The sequence below is a fragment of the Puma concolor genome, chromosome B1, assembly GCF_028749965.1.
Source record: "Puma concolor isolate L17-30 chromosome B1, mPumCon1.1.hap2, whole genome shotgun sequence".
Lineage (NCBI taxonomy): Eukaryota > Metazoa > Chordata > Mammalia > Carnivora > Felidae > Puma > Puma concolor.
The window spans coordinates 71,298,657-71,316,530 of NC_141670.1; the positions used below are offsets into that span (position 1 = coordinate 71,298,657).

General features: G+C 36.1%; 1 protein-coding gene across 2 annotated transcripts in view; it reads right to left on the reverse strand.

Annotated features, from left to right (window-relative positions):
- Nucleotides 1–2,363: 2,363 nt before the first annotated feature.
- Nucleotides 2,364–17,874, reverse strand: part of GLRB (glycine receptor beta) — a 96,341-nt gene continuing 80,830 nt past the window's right edge. For both annotated transcript variants that reach the window (XM_086704003.1, XM_086704004.1), the window contains 2 exons: nucleotides 16,925–17,223; nucleotides 2,364–4,045 (listed from right to left, as the gene is read on the reverse strand). In XM_086704003.1, coding sequence (XP_086560129.1) covers nucleotides 3,749–4,045; nucleotides 16,925–17,223 — 596 coding nt within the window. In that variant the 3' untranslated portion in view covers nucleotides 2,364–3,748. The remainder of the gene's footprint in view (nucleotides 4,046–16,924; nucleotides 17,224–17,874) is intronic.

Below are 17,874 nucleotides of genomic sequence, written 5' to 3' on the forward strand. Positions count from 1 at the left end.
CGCACACTTACACACACGCACACATGCATACACACACAGTAGTGGGGAATAAAGCAAATATGATAAAATATTCACATTTGAGGAAACTGGATAAATGGTACACAGGAATTCTTTGGAATATTTTTGCAAGCTTTCTAAAAGTCTGAAACAATTTAAAAAAAGCTATAAAAGTAATATGCCAATGACATAAAACAGGTTAAGAGATGACTAGGTTGTGAGAGTTTATCATGATGAAAAGCTACATTTGTAGCTTTTAGGAGGGAAATCTGGGAGAACTCCCCAAATCTAAAATGTATACATCTTTCAACTCAGTAACTTCACTTCTGGCATTTGTCTCATGGAAGAATACTCATATGTGCACAAATTTCTGTTTAAGAGGAAGCTACGTTCAGGCATATTCATGCTATAAAATAATAGGAGACAGAAGATAGACCTATGAATGTCCAATATGTCCTCACAAAGATCTCCAAGACATATTAAATAAAAAATAAGCTAATTGCAAAACCAAACATATGGTAAAATCCCCTTTATGTTAAATTCCATTACATTAAATTATCTTTCATATTTAAAAATTGGATGGGGGGGGGCACCTGGGTGGCTTAGTCCGTTAAGTGCCCAACATTGGCTCAGGTCATGATCTCACGGTTCATGGGTTTGAACCCCACATCAGGCTCTGGGCTGACAGCTCAGAGTCTGGAGCCTGCTTTGGATTCTGTGTCTCCCTCTCTCTCTGTATCCCTCCTTGACTTGTGCTCTCTCTCTCTCAAAAATAAATAAATGAACATTTGAAAAAACACAACTGGATAAGGGTGCCTGGGTGGCTCAGTCATTTAAGGGTCCAACTTTGGCTCAGGTCATGATCTTGGGGTTTGTGGATTCAAGGCCCACATTAGGTTCTGTGCTGACAGCTCAGGGCCTGGAGCCTGCTTTGGATTCTGTGTCTCCCTCTCTCTCTGCCCCTCACCCACTCATGCTTTGTCTCTGTGTCTCTCTCAAAAATAAATAAATGTTAAAAAAATTTTTAATTAAAAATTTGATTTAAAAAAATGGATAGAGTTGTAAATGCCTAAGGCAGATGCCTAAGGTGGTGACCTCTGGGGAAAAGAGAAAAGAGCTTGGAGAGCAGCTGCCATGACAGCAACTTTGAGTGCTTACTCGAAATACATCTTGGTTTCTAATATTCAAGGTATTCATGTCTTACTTGGGTAATTAAAAAAAAAATGAGTATCACACAGTTCAAAAATAAGCTGATTTGAGGTGACTGGATGGCTCAGTCAGTGGAGCATGTGACTCTTGAGCTCAGGATCGTGAGTTCAAGCCCCACATTGGGAGTGAAGCCTACCTGATGAAAATAATAATAATAATAAGCTGAGTTCTAGTGGAGCGAGTCTGCTGTAACAGTCTGATAAGGAATGGGAAAGGGCAAGTGAATTAGGGTTGTGTCAGCAGAAACAGAGAGGAGGAAGTGGCAGGTGTGAGAGGGAGAATCTATATGCGTCGGTACTTGAACCGGTGTAGAGTGAGAGAAGGAAAGAAGATTTAATATGACTGACTGCAACAGGGACGGCTTTAACAGGAATAGGGAATAAGAGAACCTACTGATTGTGAGGACAAGATAATTTTTATTTTGGAGACACTGGATCTGATATACTGAGATACAGGTAAATACACTGCAAGTCTCCTAGAAAGACATAATATTTAAAGACACAGACCAGAACTACCCTGGGGTTAAGCGACTAAGTCCTTGAGATAATAATTATAGAACAACTGTTAAGTGGACACTAATTGGACTTCATTGTTATGATCACTGTCTAATGTTCCACTTGAAGTTCTATATACACACTTAATCCTTAGATGGCTATGTATTTAGTTTGGTATTAAAATTGATCTTAGGAGGCTAAAATATTACAGAAAGGAATTCATTCACATTATTTTCAATAAATAAATTCTTGTATAATGAAACCTGTCTTCCATTTGGTACATTTCCCACTTAAAACTCTGTATCTAAATCAAACTTCTGAATATGAGTGAAATTTGCAGAAATATAAAAAATGTATTATAAGCAAATGCCATTTTTATAAATAAAAGTTGTAAATGGTTTAAGTCTTACTCAAGGCATTTTCTTCCTAGCATGGTTCCATTAAAATGTTACTGCCTTGGGTCCTTGCAGGATATTGAAGTCCATCAGTAGGGTTACTTGTGGCATTTTAAAACTATTCAGATGGCTGAGCTTTTGCAACTAGGGGGTGCTGAAGTTCTACAGAGGATTAGATTACATCTTATTTTTTTAAAAATTTGGTAATCGGTGAAAATTTTTAAAAGTTAAAGTCTTTAATAAAATAGCATTGAATGACACATAGCAATTTGCATAAACAATATTTAAACACACTTTATTGTCGAATTAACCATATAAACTCTCATCTGCGACAGAACTCTCCAAATAATGTAAATATACTTATTTGGTCTTACGTTTGTGTTATATGAATTACTGATAATTCCAATTTCAACTATGGAGAAATAAAAAGGTACATTGGGTTGATACCACTAGGATATAGGACACTTATAGACCAGAAATTGCCTACTTTCAAACTGAAGATCAAAGTAAATAAATCTAAGTAATCTAGACTTGTAGCAAGAACAAAAATACAACTAGAAGGCCTAACATAGACAAGGACATTATATACTTAATCTTTAAATGTTTTATAACAAATCCGAAATTATTCAAATAAAAAAGAAATGAATTAAAAAAATTTAGTTTTACTTTAAAATATGTAAGCATTTTAATAAAATAAAGAAGCTAAAATCCTTCAAAGATTTTTTTTTTCCAAACTCGTTACTTCTAATAATAGGGTATTTTCCTCTTAGTTTCTTAAAAATTATGTGGAATCATATATCCATTATTATATTCCAATTTAAAATATTTATGACTCTTTAAGGCACAATGATTTTGTATATTCTATATCAACAAAATGAAATCCATGAAAATATATTTAGGCTTTAAGATGGATTAAATAGAATTTCTTTTGTCAGAAACATTTAATCAATGTATCTATCCTTTATTTTTATCAGAAGCCAGAATTCAGTATGAATTTATGTAAATCCAGATGTCCCTTTGTTTCAAAAATGCTTACCGTGTTTTATAACCTGGCATTTTGACAACACAGACACACTTTAAAATGAGCTGATTTTACAAACTAGTAACTTGTTGAACTTTATTTCTCCACAGAGCCCACATAATTATAGTTAATATATTTCTACTTACAAAGTTTAAACAATATGTAATATAATTTTTGCTTAATCTGTGATAGTACCATCTAAAATTATACAAGAATAAGATGGCTTTCTCTGAAAGTTACAAGGAAGGAAATTTGAAATACTACATACATTAGAGTGGTCATCATAACAGGATCCAGCGTGCACATCATTTTATTATCAGAATTATGTGAAATATTTGCAATTTACACTAACCGAAGAGAACGGTTTAGATTTTATTGTATGGAGTATGCTTATCCTTCATTTATTCCTAAAGCAATATGTTTGCTATACATATATACATCATCAGTAGAGCACAGACGTAACAAGATCATGCTGCCATTCGAAAGTTAGGTGCCACATTTTTATTACAATCACATGGCATCCAAAATGCAATATATTGCTATGAAAATGCAAAATTTTTCAGACTGGCATTTATGAATGAGGTTGGTCACAATGACATGGGATTTTATTTTACACAAATGAAAAAGATTTATCATAAATATATAGACCAATATATAACATTGAAGAACAAGAAGCAGAAAGGAAACAATGCTCTTGCATAAAGATCAATTCGCTTAGCTGCTGTTGGAATAACAGGTTTGGCAGGGGGCGGCTTCTTGTTGTTCTTTGCCTGAGATTTCCCAAGCCCATTGTTGACTTCAATAGGTTTTCCATAGCAGTCATAATTGGATAATTCGAAATCTCTTGGTAAGCTTCCAACAATGCTGAAGTCATTAGACCTCAGGTCAGACTTAGAGGTGCAAACCTTTTTGCATCTTGTCTCTCCAACCTGAGAATAAAAATTAAGGACAGGGTATATTTAATTTTTTTCTATTCATAAAACATCTCTTCAAAAGGATATTTAAAAAATCTGATGGTCTAATCAGTTGACTATTATCTCTGTTTGGCAAAACAATTTAATAGCAACTGATTAGACCATCGGGTTACCTGAACATTTAGGGCTTGAAAATGTTGCCCATATAACAAGGCTTATGTCATGGAATAAACTTTTGACAGGTTATTTTATGTCAAAGGATCAAAGCACAAACCAACATTTATCTCAGGCGCTCCCAGGCTTGTGAGAGTTCTCAGCTGAAATACCAATGAATAAAAATCCAATATTTAACCATAACACAGACCACATTACCACAATATGTGGATTACGGAAATCTTCTGGTATTTCTAACCTTTGACTTCCCCATGGATTCTATTTCCAAAGACAGTGGTTTATAAATGACTGAGGCATTTATCTCCTCAATGAGACAGACTCTGTCTCCAAACCACACTCACAAACAAGATCTAAAAGATGGTCACAATTACCATGAACCAAAGATTTACTGGTGAAAGGCATCCATTCCTAATTTGTTGACTAAATTTGAAGAGCCAACCACACTCAGAGAATCTAAAGAAATTGTGTGTATTTCAGCCAGATCATAAGCCATACAGATTATTCAGTTGATGGTCTCTGAATTATTAAATCTGAATTCATTCCCCATAACATACATAACAATTATTTTACACTGAACTCTAGCAATCAGAAATGCTCTTAGAAAAAACAGAGGTGTAGGCTAACCCCAGTGTCTAGGATAGCCCTGATATTACAAAAGGCCACAGAAGGGCCAGCTTTTGACTCTACTGCTTAATTTCCTACTGTTCTTACTCCTGAGTTCTATGCTTCACCTTTGGGATCTCCATTATCGATATTTACTGATTTTACTGAAAAAGGAAACTATGTCATTATATATACTGTCGGTATACTATAGTTTTTGCCTTGTTAGTATAATACATATGGATTCTACTTACCCTAAGTTATGGCTGGGTAAAAGTTATGCTTACTCTAAGAAGTAAAACACATTATTTCCTAGAAGTACTTCAGGTAGCAGGACCTTATCCTTTATCTGAACAAACATTGAGACATATTTTCTGGGCCAGAGCCAGATGGCAGTGTCTAGAGGTGGATAGCACACATAATTAAGATACACTGAGTGGAAAAGCCAAAATGTGTTTATGCATCTCCTGTCATTATATATGTAGGTTATTTCCATTTTTTTTTTCAATTATGAACATGTATTGGTAATGTTATTTTTTCAGCTGGTATGCAAGTGTTAGCTTGATCATTATATACTTTATACCACACAGATATTTGTACAATCCCATTGAGTAAGAATGTTTAAAAAATACGTTTCTATAAACATAATTGTACAAAAATACACAAGAAAGAAAAGATATGGAGTGCCAATATATTAACATATTTAGAGAATGTTTGTTATTAAATAGCCCAAATGGAAACACATTTCCATCCTGCTTTGATGGGACTTTGGTTTACTACCAGCAGCCAACCTTAAGAAAGAGGATCCCACCGCTTTTCTAATGTGCCGTTACAATTTGCCAATTGTGAGATCTCAGCTGAGCTTAGAAGAGTGATTGTGTCTTGATGAGGTATCTGGTTTTGACGGAGCAACCACAGGTCTAGTGTCTAGTCCATACCAATTTATGCACTGTGTCTATGACAATATCTGGCAAAAAAGAGGGGCTGGTGAATGAGAAAGACAGCAAAGGTAGCAACTAAAATCTAAATTATTTAAATAGGACTTTGGGAAATCATATATATATATGTGTGTGTATATATATATATACACACACATATATATAATTCATGAATATCTGTATTTGACTATTATAAATATTTGACTATGTACATGAGTATTATATATGTGAATATTATGAATTATGAATATAATGATTATATATTATAGAAAATAGATTTTATATATATAAAATTTACCTTTAGACCTTCCACTTAAATTTCCCAATTGGAAATTTCAAAAGGCCATTTTCAGCAAGCGGTTTGTCATTTAAGCTCCACCACCATGACAGACTCACGCACATACACAGACTCATCATATTCACATTCACACACCTTCCGTGTAAGTGCCAGAAGGAAGCCCGCACTTAAAGCTCAAATTTTCCAGTGCTATCTGAGGAGTCGGTCTCAGTATGTACCAGTGAACTTTTGTAAAGAGTAAAATGACTACCTTCACTGGAACAGAGGTTGAGAACAGGTTCTACATATCAAATCTGTGCACTATCCTCAGACTCTCAGAGTAATCTACAAAATCTGGGACTCTGTAGATATCCCAGTCTTTCTCCCTTTAGAATTCTCTAAGAAATCTAAAGTTTTAGATTCACTAACTGTGCTTTAGAATCCACTTATCAAAACAAAGGAGTATTCGGGCTTCTGCCAATAGACTTAAGAAGCATGTTTCTTCTCAGTGACTTTACTTTTTCACAAAGAAAGAGATGCATATTTACATGAGAAATACATTTACTTTAAGTCATATTTTATACACACCTACATAGCTCTAAGTATAGTTTTAGTATCTATAAATAACTAAACAAGTAATCAAATTTATATGATATTATAACCTAAGTCACACATAAATGCTTCACATTTTCTAATCTGTTTTATTTACATAAACATATTCTTAGATTCTGCTAGCAATTTTAATAATTTTAAAATTTTACCTACACAGTTTATTCAAAATGTGACACAGGATGTTATATTTATTCAGAGAGTTTGTTTAAATATAGTAAACATGTCAGTAAGAGAAGAATAATTTCTTCAATGTTAAAATAATAAAATAGAAAAGTACTCCAAAGGGCTTCAATTTGGTTACACTAAATCTTCAATCATTTTATTCATTAAAACCTCTTTTAGAAACATAGTTGAAGATTCTTCTATTTGAAAAGAGTAGGGGTGTGTGTGTGTGTGTGTGTGTGTGTGTGTACTGATGGAGAGAACCTCTTCTACAGAAATATTTTTTAATTATGTGACACAACTGAGAAAGAAATAAGAAGTCCTCAGATTCCTTAAATAAGTCATGATTCATTAACAAGTTGGCTGCTCTCCCCTTTTTCCATTGATCAGAGATTTTACACAAACATAACTTTTTATTTAGTTAATACTCTCCACACATAATTATCATATCTAATATGTACATAAAAGTACAAATTTATTAAAATGTTTTAAGCAATTATAATATCACATGAAGAGAGATTCAATAAACTCCTTATAAATGAGATACTAACCCTACATAACACATTATTAAAAGTGATCTTAGTTATATTAATCTCCAATCTAAAATTTCTCAATTTTTCTCAGATAAATATGTGTCGTAATTTCATCATATAAACTTGTCACTTTTGAAAATCGCTGGTAGCAAAAATGATAATGAAACTGTTAGGAATAAAAAAAAATGATGCAGAGAATAACTTCTAATGTTTCAAACTGAAGCCTTAAGATTTTCTTTGTTGTCCTTTTCAGTTTGAGTCACACATTTAAAGGCAAATAACCTTATGCAATATTCCTTGACCAGAAGACTTACGCATGATTTCGTGGTGATAAAGATACCTTCTGCAGTTGATGAAAATACGTTCAGAAGGGAATAATCTCTATATATTTTACTAAATTTAAGTCATTCCTTATTTTTAAAAATTTAACATTACCATAGGAAACAACTATCCCATTGAAGCATGAACAGTAGATTTTATTTTTAATTCAATCAAATCCAAAAGCAAGGATACTATTTTTGTCTTTCATTCACAACTTTCTTGTGAATGGTACACGGCACACACTAGGCATTGAGAATAGGATGTTATTAACAACAGTAGGTCCTCACTGTTTTTGCTGAATTAAAAGAAAGAAATGTGCGAGTGAACAAACAAATTAGTAAACAAAATATTGTAATGGTTGAGGAAGTCCTAAATTTACCTGGAAAATTATGTATGTATGATGACAGATTTATGTATGCAGCTAAAATTATAAAAACACGTTAAAAGCTAGATTCAACTATCATTGCTCTTACATTTTTTTATATCTTCCCTTTTCTTAGCAAGGACAGTATTATTTTAAATATCAGCATCAAAAATTTCCTATAATCCAAATTTCACTGTGCTTCCAATTACTATTCCTATGCTATCTAAAAATAAATGACATATCATTTTGAAACCGTGCCCCACAGTGTTAATGAGACTGAAACCAGCAGAAAGTTTAAAGGTTGTTTTTTAGAGAATTGTTTCTCCCTAATCAGCTATTGTGTCTTTTCAGACCCCACTAACAAATCCACTAGCTGTTTCTACAGAGGCTTGAACTCAAGGTCAACTGATATAGTTCCAGCCTATGAACAAGCAAAGCCCTGCATTCCTTAACAGATAATGAGCCTAAGACCCCATTCCAGTTTATGCCAGCTCTTGGAACATGCCCATAGCCCCTTGTCCTTGGCGTAAAATAACCTCCTGACTGATGCCAGGAGCTGCATTTTTCCTCCTCTGGTGTTAAGTCCCCACCCCAAAGTGAACACGGGATGTATGCTGCATGTATGTTTGCTCAATGTGTGTATTCCACCTTTCCTCATGAATAGTCATAAGTTTCCCTGCCCTTTTCATCAACATATATGTAATCTCCTACCCTGAATTCCCCTTTAAAAACCCTGCTCCTTAACCTGGAACCTCGGAGATGGTCCTTGGACACCAATCCGCTGTCTCCCCAGGTTGCCAGACTCCTAAATAAAGCAATCTTTCCTTTCCGGCCAGCACCTGTCTTTTGAGTATTACCTTTGCAGTGGCAAGCAGCCGAAGTTGGGTTTTGCTAACAATTTCATTGAAATTACTTAGCAAAAGTTTGTGATTTGAAAGCAAAATACACTGGAACAGATGCATTTTGAAACCAAAAACTATATTTTTCACAGGAAAACCATCAATGAAAAAAGAAACAACTTTTTAATTTCTTTTTTTACATACTTTTATGTGTCAATGTGTAACAATCTTACTGAATTTATCAAGCTTACACATTTGCTCTAAGTTTGAGATATATATATATATATATATTAAAGCTAAGCTATTTTCAGATGCATTCATGTTCTGAAATCTTTCTCAGGGTACAAATACTACATAGGTCCAATGTTCATTTTAGAAATTGCATTTGGGGGCGCCTGGGTGGCTCAGTTGGTTAAGCGTCCAACTTAGGCTCAGGTCATGATCTCACGGTTCATGGGTTCAAGCCCTGCATTGGACTCTGTGCTGACAGCTCAGAGCCTGGAGCCTGCTTCAGATCCTGTCTCCCTCTCTCTCTGTCCCTGTCCCCCACTTGCACTCTCTCTCTCTCTCTCTCTCTCTCTCTCTCTCTCTTATATAAATAAACATTAATTTTTTTAAAAAAGAAATTGCATTTGGCCTGTAAGCAATGAGAGTAATTTACATTTATTTCTGGAGATTAAAATTTCTGGTCAACTTTTAAACTCCCTAAGCATCACTCTATGACTTCTGTAGCAGAATGTAGCAGGTTCAGAATTAAGACACGTGTGTTTCTATTGGCAACCCAAACATAGAGAATTGAAATACAGAAGTTCTTAAATATGATGAAGTTTTCTTCATTGGGAAATTATTTTAATGCCTGAAGACGAAAATTTAAATGATATAATTCTGGGGGAGAGTTCAAGATGGCATAGAAGATCCTGAACTCACCCCTCCCATGGACATAACAAATCCATAACTGCATATGGAATAATTCCCTCTGAAGGGGATTGAGAAACTGGATTGAGAAGCTCAGGTGCTGACTCACATGACATGGAAAGCGGTACAATGAAGGGGATTGAGAAGCTGGATGAACAGAGCCTCTGCAACAAGGAACAAGAAAATGGGTAGAAGAGGCAGAGACACTGTCTCGCTAAGGGAAAAAACACACCCGAGGTGCAGCACTCCATGTATCGGAGGGATCTCAAAGATACAGAAGTTTATTTACCCTGAGGAGTGAAAGATTGGAACTCCATGTAAGGCACATTACCCCTTAGATTCTTCACAGGAGAGAGGAACCCCCAAAATACTCAACTCTGAAAACTTACAAGGAACATATCCAGGAAAACTATGAAACTGTAGTGACAGAATAACCCACTTTTAAAAATCTCACGTGCTGGCTCACTTGACATGGAAAGCAATGCAAGAAACACAATCAAAAAGTGCATATCTGTAGGTGAAGGAGGCCTCCTTACTAATGCACCCACTAGAGAGGCAGGAGAAAGCTGGGCCTCTCTCTCCCCAGGAACTGAGACACTGGAGGCAGCCATTTTTACTATCTTGTTCTGCCACACTGATTTTGGCACTGGGGAGCACCATTCTGGATTTTCCCTCTAGACTGTTAATGTCAGAGGGCATGATCCACCAAGAGTGTCCAACAAGCCTGGGCCTTGTCTAGGCCTTACAGCCAACAGCATAATAACCCTACCCACCAGTGCATCTGCAGCAATGACAGCCAGGCATCGCAGCCAGCTGGTCCAGGGCCACTCCCACCTATCATGTACCCACAGCAGGCATTTCCCCACCACAACAGGAGAGTGCACACAGACTACACAGGGGACATTCCTGCAGCAACCTTGTTCTGGAGACCGGGGGAATTGCCCTTCTGGGCCCCACAGGACAACTTCTACGTAAAGCTACTCCTTCAAGACCAGGAAAAGGAGCTGAACTACCCAATACATATAGAGAAAGTCAGGCAAATGAAGAGACAGAGGAAGATGTTCTAAATAAAAGAACAAGACAAAACCTCAGAAAAAGAACTAAATGAATGGAGCAAAGCAATCTACTTGATAAAGAGTTCAGAGTAATGGTCATAAAAATGCCTATCAAACTCAGGAGAGGAAAGGATGAACACAGTGAGAATTTTAACAAAGCTGGAAAATATAAGAAAGTACCAACCAGAGCTGAAGAATGCAATAACAGAAATGATAAATACATCAGAGGGAATAAACAGCACATATCATATGATATATAATAATAGATCAACAATCTAGAGGACAAGATAGTGAAAATAACCCAAACTGAACAATGAAAAGAAAAAAGGATTTTAAAACATAGGGTAATTTAAGAGATCTTTGGGACAATATCAAATGTGCTAACATTCACATTAGAACTCATATAACTCAATATCTAAAACAAAATAAAACAATCCAGTTAAAAACTGGGCAGATGACCTGAATAGATACTTTTCCAAAGAATATATGCAGATAATCAGCAGGCACATGAAAAGATGCTCCACATCACTAACAATCAGGAAAATTCAAATCAAAACCACAATGAGTTATCATACAACATCAGTCAGAATGGCTACTATCAAAAAGATAGTAAGTAACAAGTGTTGGTGAGGATGTACACAGAAGGCAATCTTTGTGCACTATTGGTGGAAATGTAAACTGGAAAGTAGTGTGGAGGTTCCCGAAAAAAATTAAAAAGACAGCCACCATTTCATCCTGCAATTCTGCTCCTGGGTATTTATCTGAAGAAAATGAAAACACTAATTCAAAAAGACATATGTACCCCAATGTTAATTGCAGCATTATTTACAATAGCCAAGGTATAGAAGCACCTAGGTGTCCACTGATAGATGAATGGATAAAGAAGATGTGGTAAATACATACAATGGAGTATTACTCAACCACAAGAAAGAATGAAATCTTGTCATTTGTGACCACATTGGGAGACCTAGAGAGTATTATGCTAAGTGAAATAAGTCAGTAAAAGGTAAACAATGTATGATTTCACTTATATTTGGAGTTAAAAGCAAAACAAACAAGCAAACAAAACGAAACAAACAGACTCATAGATACAGAGAACAAACTGATGGTTGTTGGAGGAGGGGGGCAGGAGGATGGATGAAATAGGTAAAAGGAATTAAAAGATACAATCTTCTATTTATAAAAATAAGTGAGACACAACAGGTAAATTTCAGCATAGGGAATAAAGTCAATAATTTTGTAACAATTTTGTAAGGTGAGAGATGGTGACAAATCTTACTGCACTGAACATTTCCTAGTGTATATAAGTATCAAATCATTATGTTGTACATATGAAACTAATTCAATATTGTATAGCAATTATTCTTTGATAAAAAATAAATAATTCAGTCTAATGTTCTAGATCCTATTTATCCTTTGTATCTATTTTCACAAATAATTTTGATATGTTCTATAGTACTCTGAAAATCTGCTTCCAATGAATCTCTTGTATCAATCCCACTGCATCGAATATATTAAGATTCCAAATTCCTTGCACATTGGTGTTCCCTATTACTAGATAATTTCTGCAATTATCCAGACCCCGTGACATACCATAAAATGGAGCTGATTGTGGCACTACTGAAAATCAAGCACCCATTCCATAGAACGTCTTTGTTTTCTTCTCTAGATCACTTAACCAGACTTCAAGTTAGTGGGTAGGGGGATTAGGAGGTAGGAAAAATGAGAAAGTGGTAAAAGACTAGGAGATATAAATTGGGGGACTGATAGCTAGGGCCACATATTTAAGGAGTCCATATAGTGACATGTCTATATAAAAAAGGGGGCTCAAGTATTCCTCCTTCCATTTCTGGAATGGGGAAATAAGTATGTTTAGAAGGAAAAGCAAACTTCCTCACAAGGAGCTAGCATGCTTCAAATACCAGTTTTTTTGTTTTTTTGTTTTTTTGGGTTTTTTTAATGTTCTGAAGCACCCTTAACCAGCCATGAGCTCTTCCAAGGTACTATTTGGTGGTGTGGGTCATAACAGAAAGTAAAGTAAAATACTGGGGGAAAGAACCAATATTTCTCTGAAAAGGTGTGTTCCTGGTGCAGGAATGCAGTAAGTCTGAAACAGTCCAATAGGTAGAGCAGCTGTCACATAACTGAAGTGTTAAGAGTAGCTCAGTGACATGTCTAATCACTAGGGTGTGGCAGCCAGGCTACAGGTTCAGTGAGGATGCTGGGAGACTTGAAAAGAGTATTGGGGAACTCTGCTCCCGGGAAGATATAGTAGACATATACTGAACGTTATATAAAACAAACCTAAGAAGACTGCGAACAGTGGAGAAACAACCATTCTCCAGTTGTGGACCTTCAGACACATGGAACAACATGGTGGTGACTGTCCTTTTCGCCTCATATATCCCAGATTTGAAGCTGAAGGAGCTGAAATTCAAAATGAAATTGGTACAGATAAAAATAGCTCCAATAAAAGTCTAATTCCTCTAGCCAAAGGACAAAGAAACGAGTAGCTTAGCAAGACAAAAAACTTTATTTTTTAATTTTTATTTATTTTTTTTAATTTTAGAGAGAGAGCATGCCAGGGAGAAGGGCAGAGGTAGAGAGAGAGAATCTCAAGCAGGCTCCACACTCAGGACAGAGTCCAATGTGGGGCTTGATTCCATGACCCTGGGATCATGACCTGAGCTGAAATCAAGAGTCAGACGCTCAACCAACTGAGCCATCCATGCGCCCCAAGACAAAAAACTTGTAGACAATGTTCTCTCTAGTCCAGTCAAACACCCACACAAAAAGGTGACCCCATCCCCACCCATGCCAGCAAAGGTTGAGTGGGGAGCTGAGTCTTCCACCTTTAGAGGCTGTAACAAGGTGCCCAACACTCCCACCGCAGTGGTATCAGAGAAGACCCATTAAGGAGAGAGGACTCCCATCTCCATAGACCACTAACAAGGCCCTGCTTCCCCCATTGCATCAGAGGAGACTGTGCAGGCAGCATGGACTTCCACCCCTACCCAGCAGAAACAGACTGCTTCTCCTCTTCCACACTGGAGGTGATGTCACAGGAGCCCTAGCTGAGGGGCAGGAATTTTATCACCACAAAGTGGTAATGAGGGCACCCCCACACACACACACTGTGTATCAGTGGAGACCACATGGGTAATTAAAAACTAGCAGTCCCACCCTGCAACAATAAAGAGCCCCCAGCTATACTGTGTCAAGCCCTGGACTTCTACTTCCACTGAAGTCCTGAAGCAGCACCCTTCCTTCTCCCAGCAGGACAGGGCCAGAGAAAGCCATCTAACACAGAAAGTTTCAATAAGATTCAGAGTCCATAACAAACTATGAAAATGTCCAGGTTTCAATAGAAAACGATTCATCATACGAAGAACTGGAGAAGATCTCAAACTGAATTTTTTAAAAAACAGAGTCTGTAGATAACAACACCAAAATGAAAAATGTGTTAGAATCATCTGAGAGAGGTTCTAAAACATGGATGATAGAAGAAAAAAATATTTCAATCAGGTATTATGAACATTTGTTTGAAAGCACTGACAAATAGAAAGACTGAGCAAAGAAATACAAAATCTCAGCAAAAAGAAAGTCCAAATGGAAATTTTGTAACTGAAAAATACATTCAGCAAAATATAAATCTCAGTGGATAAGCTCATCAGAAAAAATGGAAGGGGCAGAAAAAAGAATCAGTGAATTAAAAGATATAACCAAAGAAATTATCCAATCTGAACAAAACAGAAAAAATTGACTAGACAAAATGAAGAGAGTCTCAGGGATCTGTGGGACTATAACAAAGGATTTAACAGTTGCGTCATCAGAGGCTCAGAAAGACAGGAGAAAGAAGGTGGGTCTGCAAAGGGTACTCAAAAAGAAAATAACAGTCGAAAACTGCAAATTTGACAAGAAACATAAGCCTACATTTTTAAATAAGCTGAATAAATCCCAAACAGGATAAACCCAAAGAAATCCCCACCAAAACACAGACTTTAAGGATAATAAAGACCAAAAGAAGTCTTGAATGCAGCCAGACAAAAATGAGTTTACCCTCAGGGGAAAACCGATATGAATGAAGAGAAGTTCTCATCAAGGAGCCATGGAAGCCAGATGGAGGGAGGAGGCACAATATTTTTTACATGCTAAAAGAAAAGAATTGTCAAACTAGAATCTTATACCCAGTGAAAATATCCTTCAGAAATAAAGGGGGAATCAAGATTTTCTCAGATGAAGGAAAACTAGCTGAATATGTTACCAGCAGTGCTCCTCAAAAATATTGAATAAAGGAAATTCTCTATAAGTAAACAATGAAAGACATATCAGAGTAAAAGAAAGAACATGGTGAGCAAAAATATGCATAAATGCAATAAGCTTTCCTTCTCCCTTGCAGTTTCCTAAAGTATATTCGATGGTGAAATAAAAAGTAGAATGCTTTCTAATTAGATTATCAGAAATATTTACAAGTCTATCATAAATAGAAAGTTAAAGTGACATTAAAGGATGTAATATTTTTACACATCACACAAACTGGTAAAATAATGACACCAGCAGACTTTGATAAGTTATCTACATATAATTAGTACCTAGGACAATCACTAAACAAGATGGATAAAGAGACACACTTTCAAACACGATATAGAAAACTCACAAAATGTCATTCTCAAAAATGTTTAAGTAACCTTCATGAAAGCAAGAAGCAGAAAAGAGGGAGATAAAAAATGGAATAAGCAGAAAAGAAAACATAAAACAATAGACTGAAGCCCTAACGTATCACTACTTAGATTAAATCATATCATCTAAACATACCAATTAAAACATGAGAGTGGTGGAGCGGTTCAAAGTCATAAATCAACTATATATGTTGTCGACAAGAAACTCACTTCAAACATAATGATTTAGACATGCTGGATGGAAAAGGATGGAAAAAGATATGTCAAATATATGACTTCTCTAAGGTCATGATTGTTCTTTATTAACAAACAGTTTAGCTTTATTTATCATAAAGAGAGTTAGGGTATGAAAGAATCGTAAGGCCTTAAAAACCCTCCCACAAGGTAGCAACTAACACTACAGAGACTTGGCTGTAGATGCAGAAAATGAGTTTAATGACTACAAGAAATTAAAATTTTCTAAAAAATATAGTTTCAGGCAGCACCACAAAAATAGTTTACTTTTCATATCTACAAATATGCACCTGGCATACTTGTCTAACATTCTAGGTAAGGGGTGTGATGGTAGATAACAAACTGAAAGAGTAATATTGGGCCAAAATATAGGCAGAGAAGGCAAGATTTTCAAGGTTGTAAGATGGTGTGAACCTATTAGTCTCCTGTGGAATGTACCAGGCTAATAAGCTCAATGGCAATAGCCTCCTGGTTTACTGGTCATCCCAAACAGAAGGTATCAATCAGGGGAGCTTTGGGGTAAGTAGAAACCTATCCTAAATTCATGAAACAGCCTGTTGATCCAGAATTTATCAGAATCTAAAGGCACTGACCATTACTCTTAGACCAATGATCAAGTGACAAGGCAAGGTCCAATTCTGCTGCAAGTACTCACCACTGGGCTGGACAGATCCCTGACTACAGTATAGTTTTCCCATGGGCCAGGCATCCCGTAAGTAAGTAGCCTGCTGGCCATATTCTGTGTGGAGCTCTCTAACTTGATAGGGAAAGGAAGGGGGTTTTATCAAGAGCATGGGCTCCCCTAAATCTACCAAGTGGGCAAAAGGTCAGTGCTTCCAGCAATCCTCTGGCCTTTGAGGCTTATCAAGTGAGAAAGAACAGGAGGGTCTGTAGCTTTGACAATATCTCCACAGTCAATAATACCCATCAAAGAAGAAACATCTCATTAAACTCCATGGAAAGTCTTCTAGAAAGTTGATAAGGTGTTGATTTCTTTTTATTAATCAGTATTTGACCTTAGTATTTTTTATTTCTTTTACAAAAACATTCGATGTGTTTCAGTTCCTTTTTATCTGTGAGAGAAGAATGAGGGAGCACCAATTCTATCAAAGCTTCACACCCACAGAAAAGTACCTTTCTCCTGAACTGCAGAGCAGATGCGGGAAATACTTTCGCCAGTGTCATTCTTACCTGCAAAGTGCTAATGTGAACAGGAGTCCCTGTACCATTCACAGTATTCTTTTTAGCAGCATTTACATTTCCACCTTTTCCATCTGCCTGCTCAGCCTTTGCAATTCTGGCTTTCTCTGCTTCGACTCGTTTGGGGTTATTCAACATCACCTGCACGACAGCATACTCCACCAGAGAAGCAAACCCAAAGAGAAGACAAGCAATGAGCCACACATCAAGGGCCTTCACGTAGGATACTTTGGGAAGTTCAGCAGCGAGGGTTGTGCACTCGGAGGCCAAGCTGAGTACTGAGAAGATACCTACAGAAATAGAAATAGCAGTTAAAGTTGCTTCTTACCCCTGTGAAATGTTCTGCAAACATTACTTTTTGATGATATCCCTCTGCAGTTAACTCCCAATGCTCATCAGATCTCTTTCAAGCTCAAAGAGTAGAAAAAAATAATATTGACATAGTTTTCATGCAAGTATTATTTAATGTAGTTGGAGATGTTTGTAAATATTTAATATTTAAAAGTAAATAGAAATTTAAGCCAACATGTAAAAACACAATTTAGATCTGGTTTAAATATTAAAGATGTCTGAAATTATTTTGTAGTATCTCGGAGGAAGCCACAAAGCTCTCTAGTTAGAGTTATTTCATTTTTCAGCTTTATTTTAGACAGTCACAGAACTGCATTTTACCCCAAGAACAACTAAGTCTGAACAGGAATAGAACATATAAAGCAATTTTCTGATAAGGCTCACAATTTAAAATATCTAATAGAAAAGACAAAGATAGAGCATACCTGATTATTTCAGGGGAAACAAATGATTTCAGCTTTTCAAGGAAAGAGTAATATTCTGCTATCTGTATTAACCATTTGTGGAAGGTTAACTAGTTACATATCAATTTAAGCAAAATAATTGTAAAATCCAAAAGGAAAATTGCAATAATTTATATCCCTCCTTTT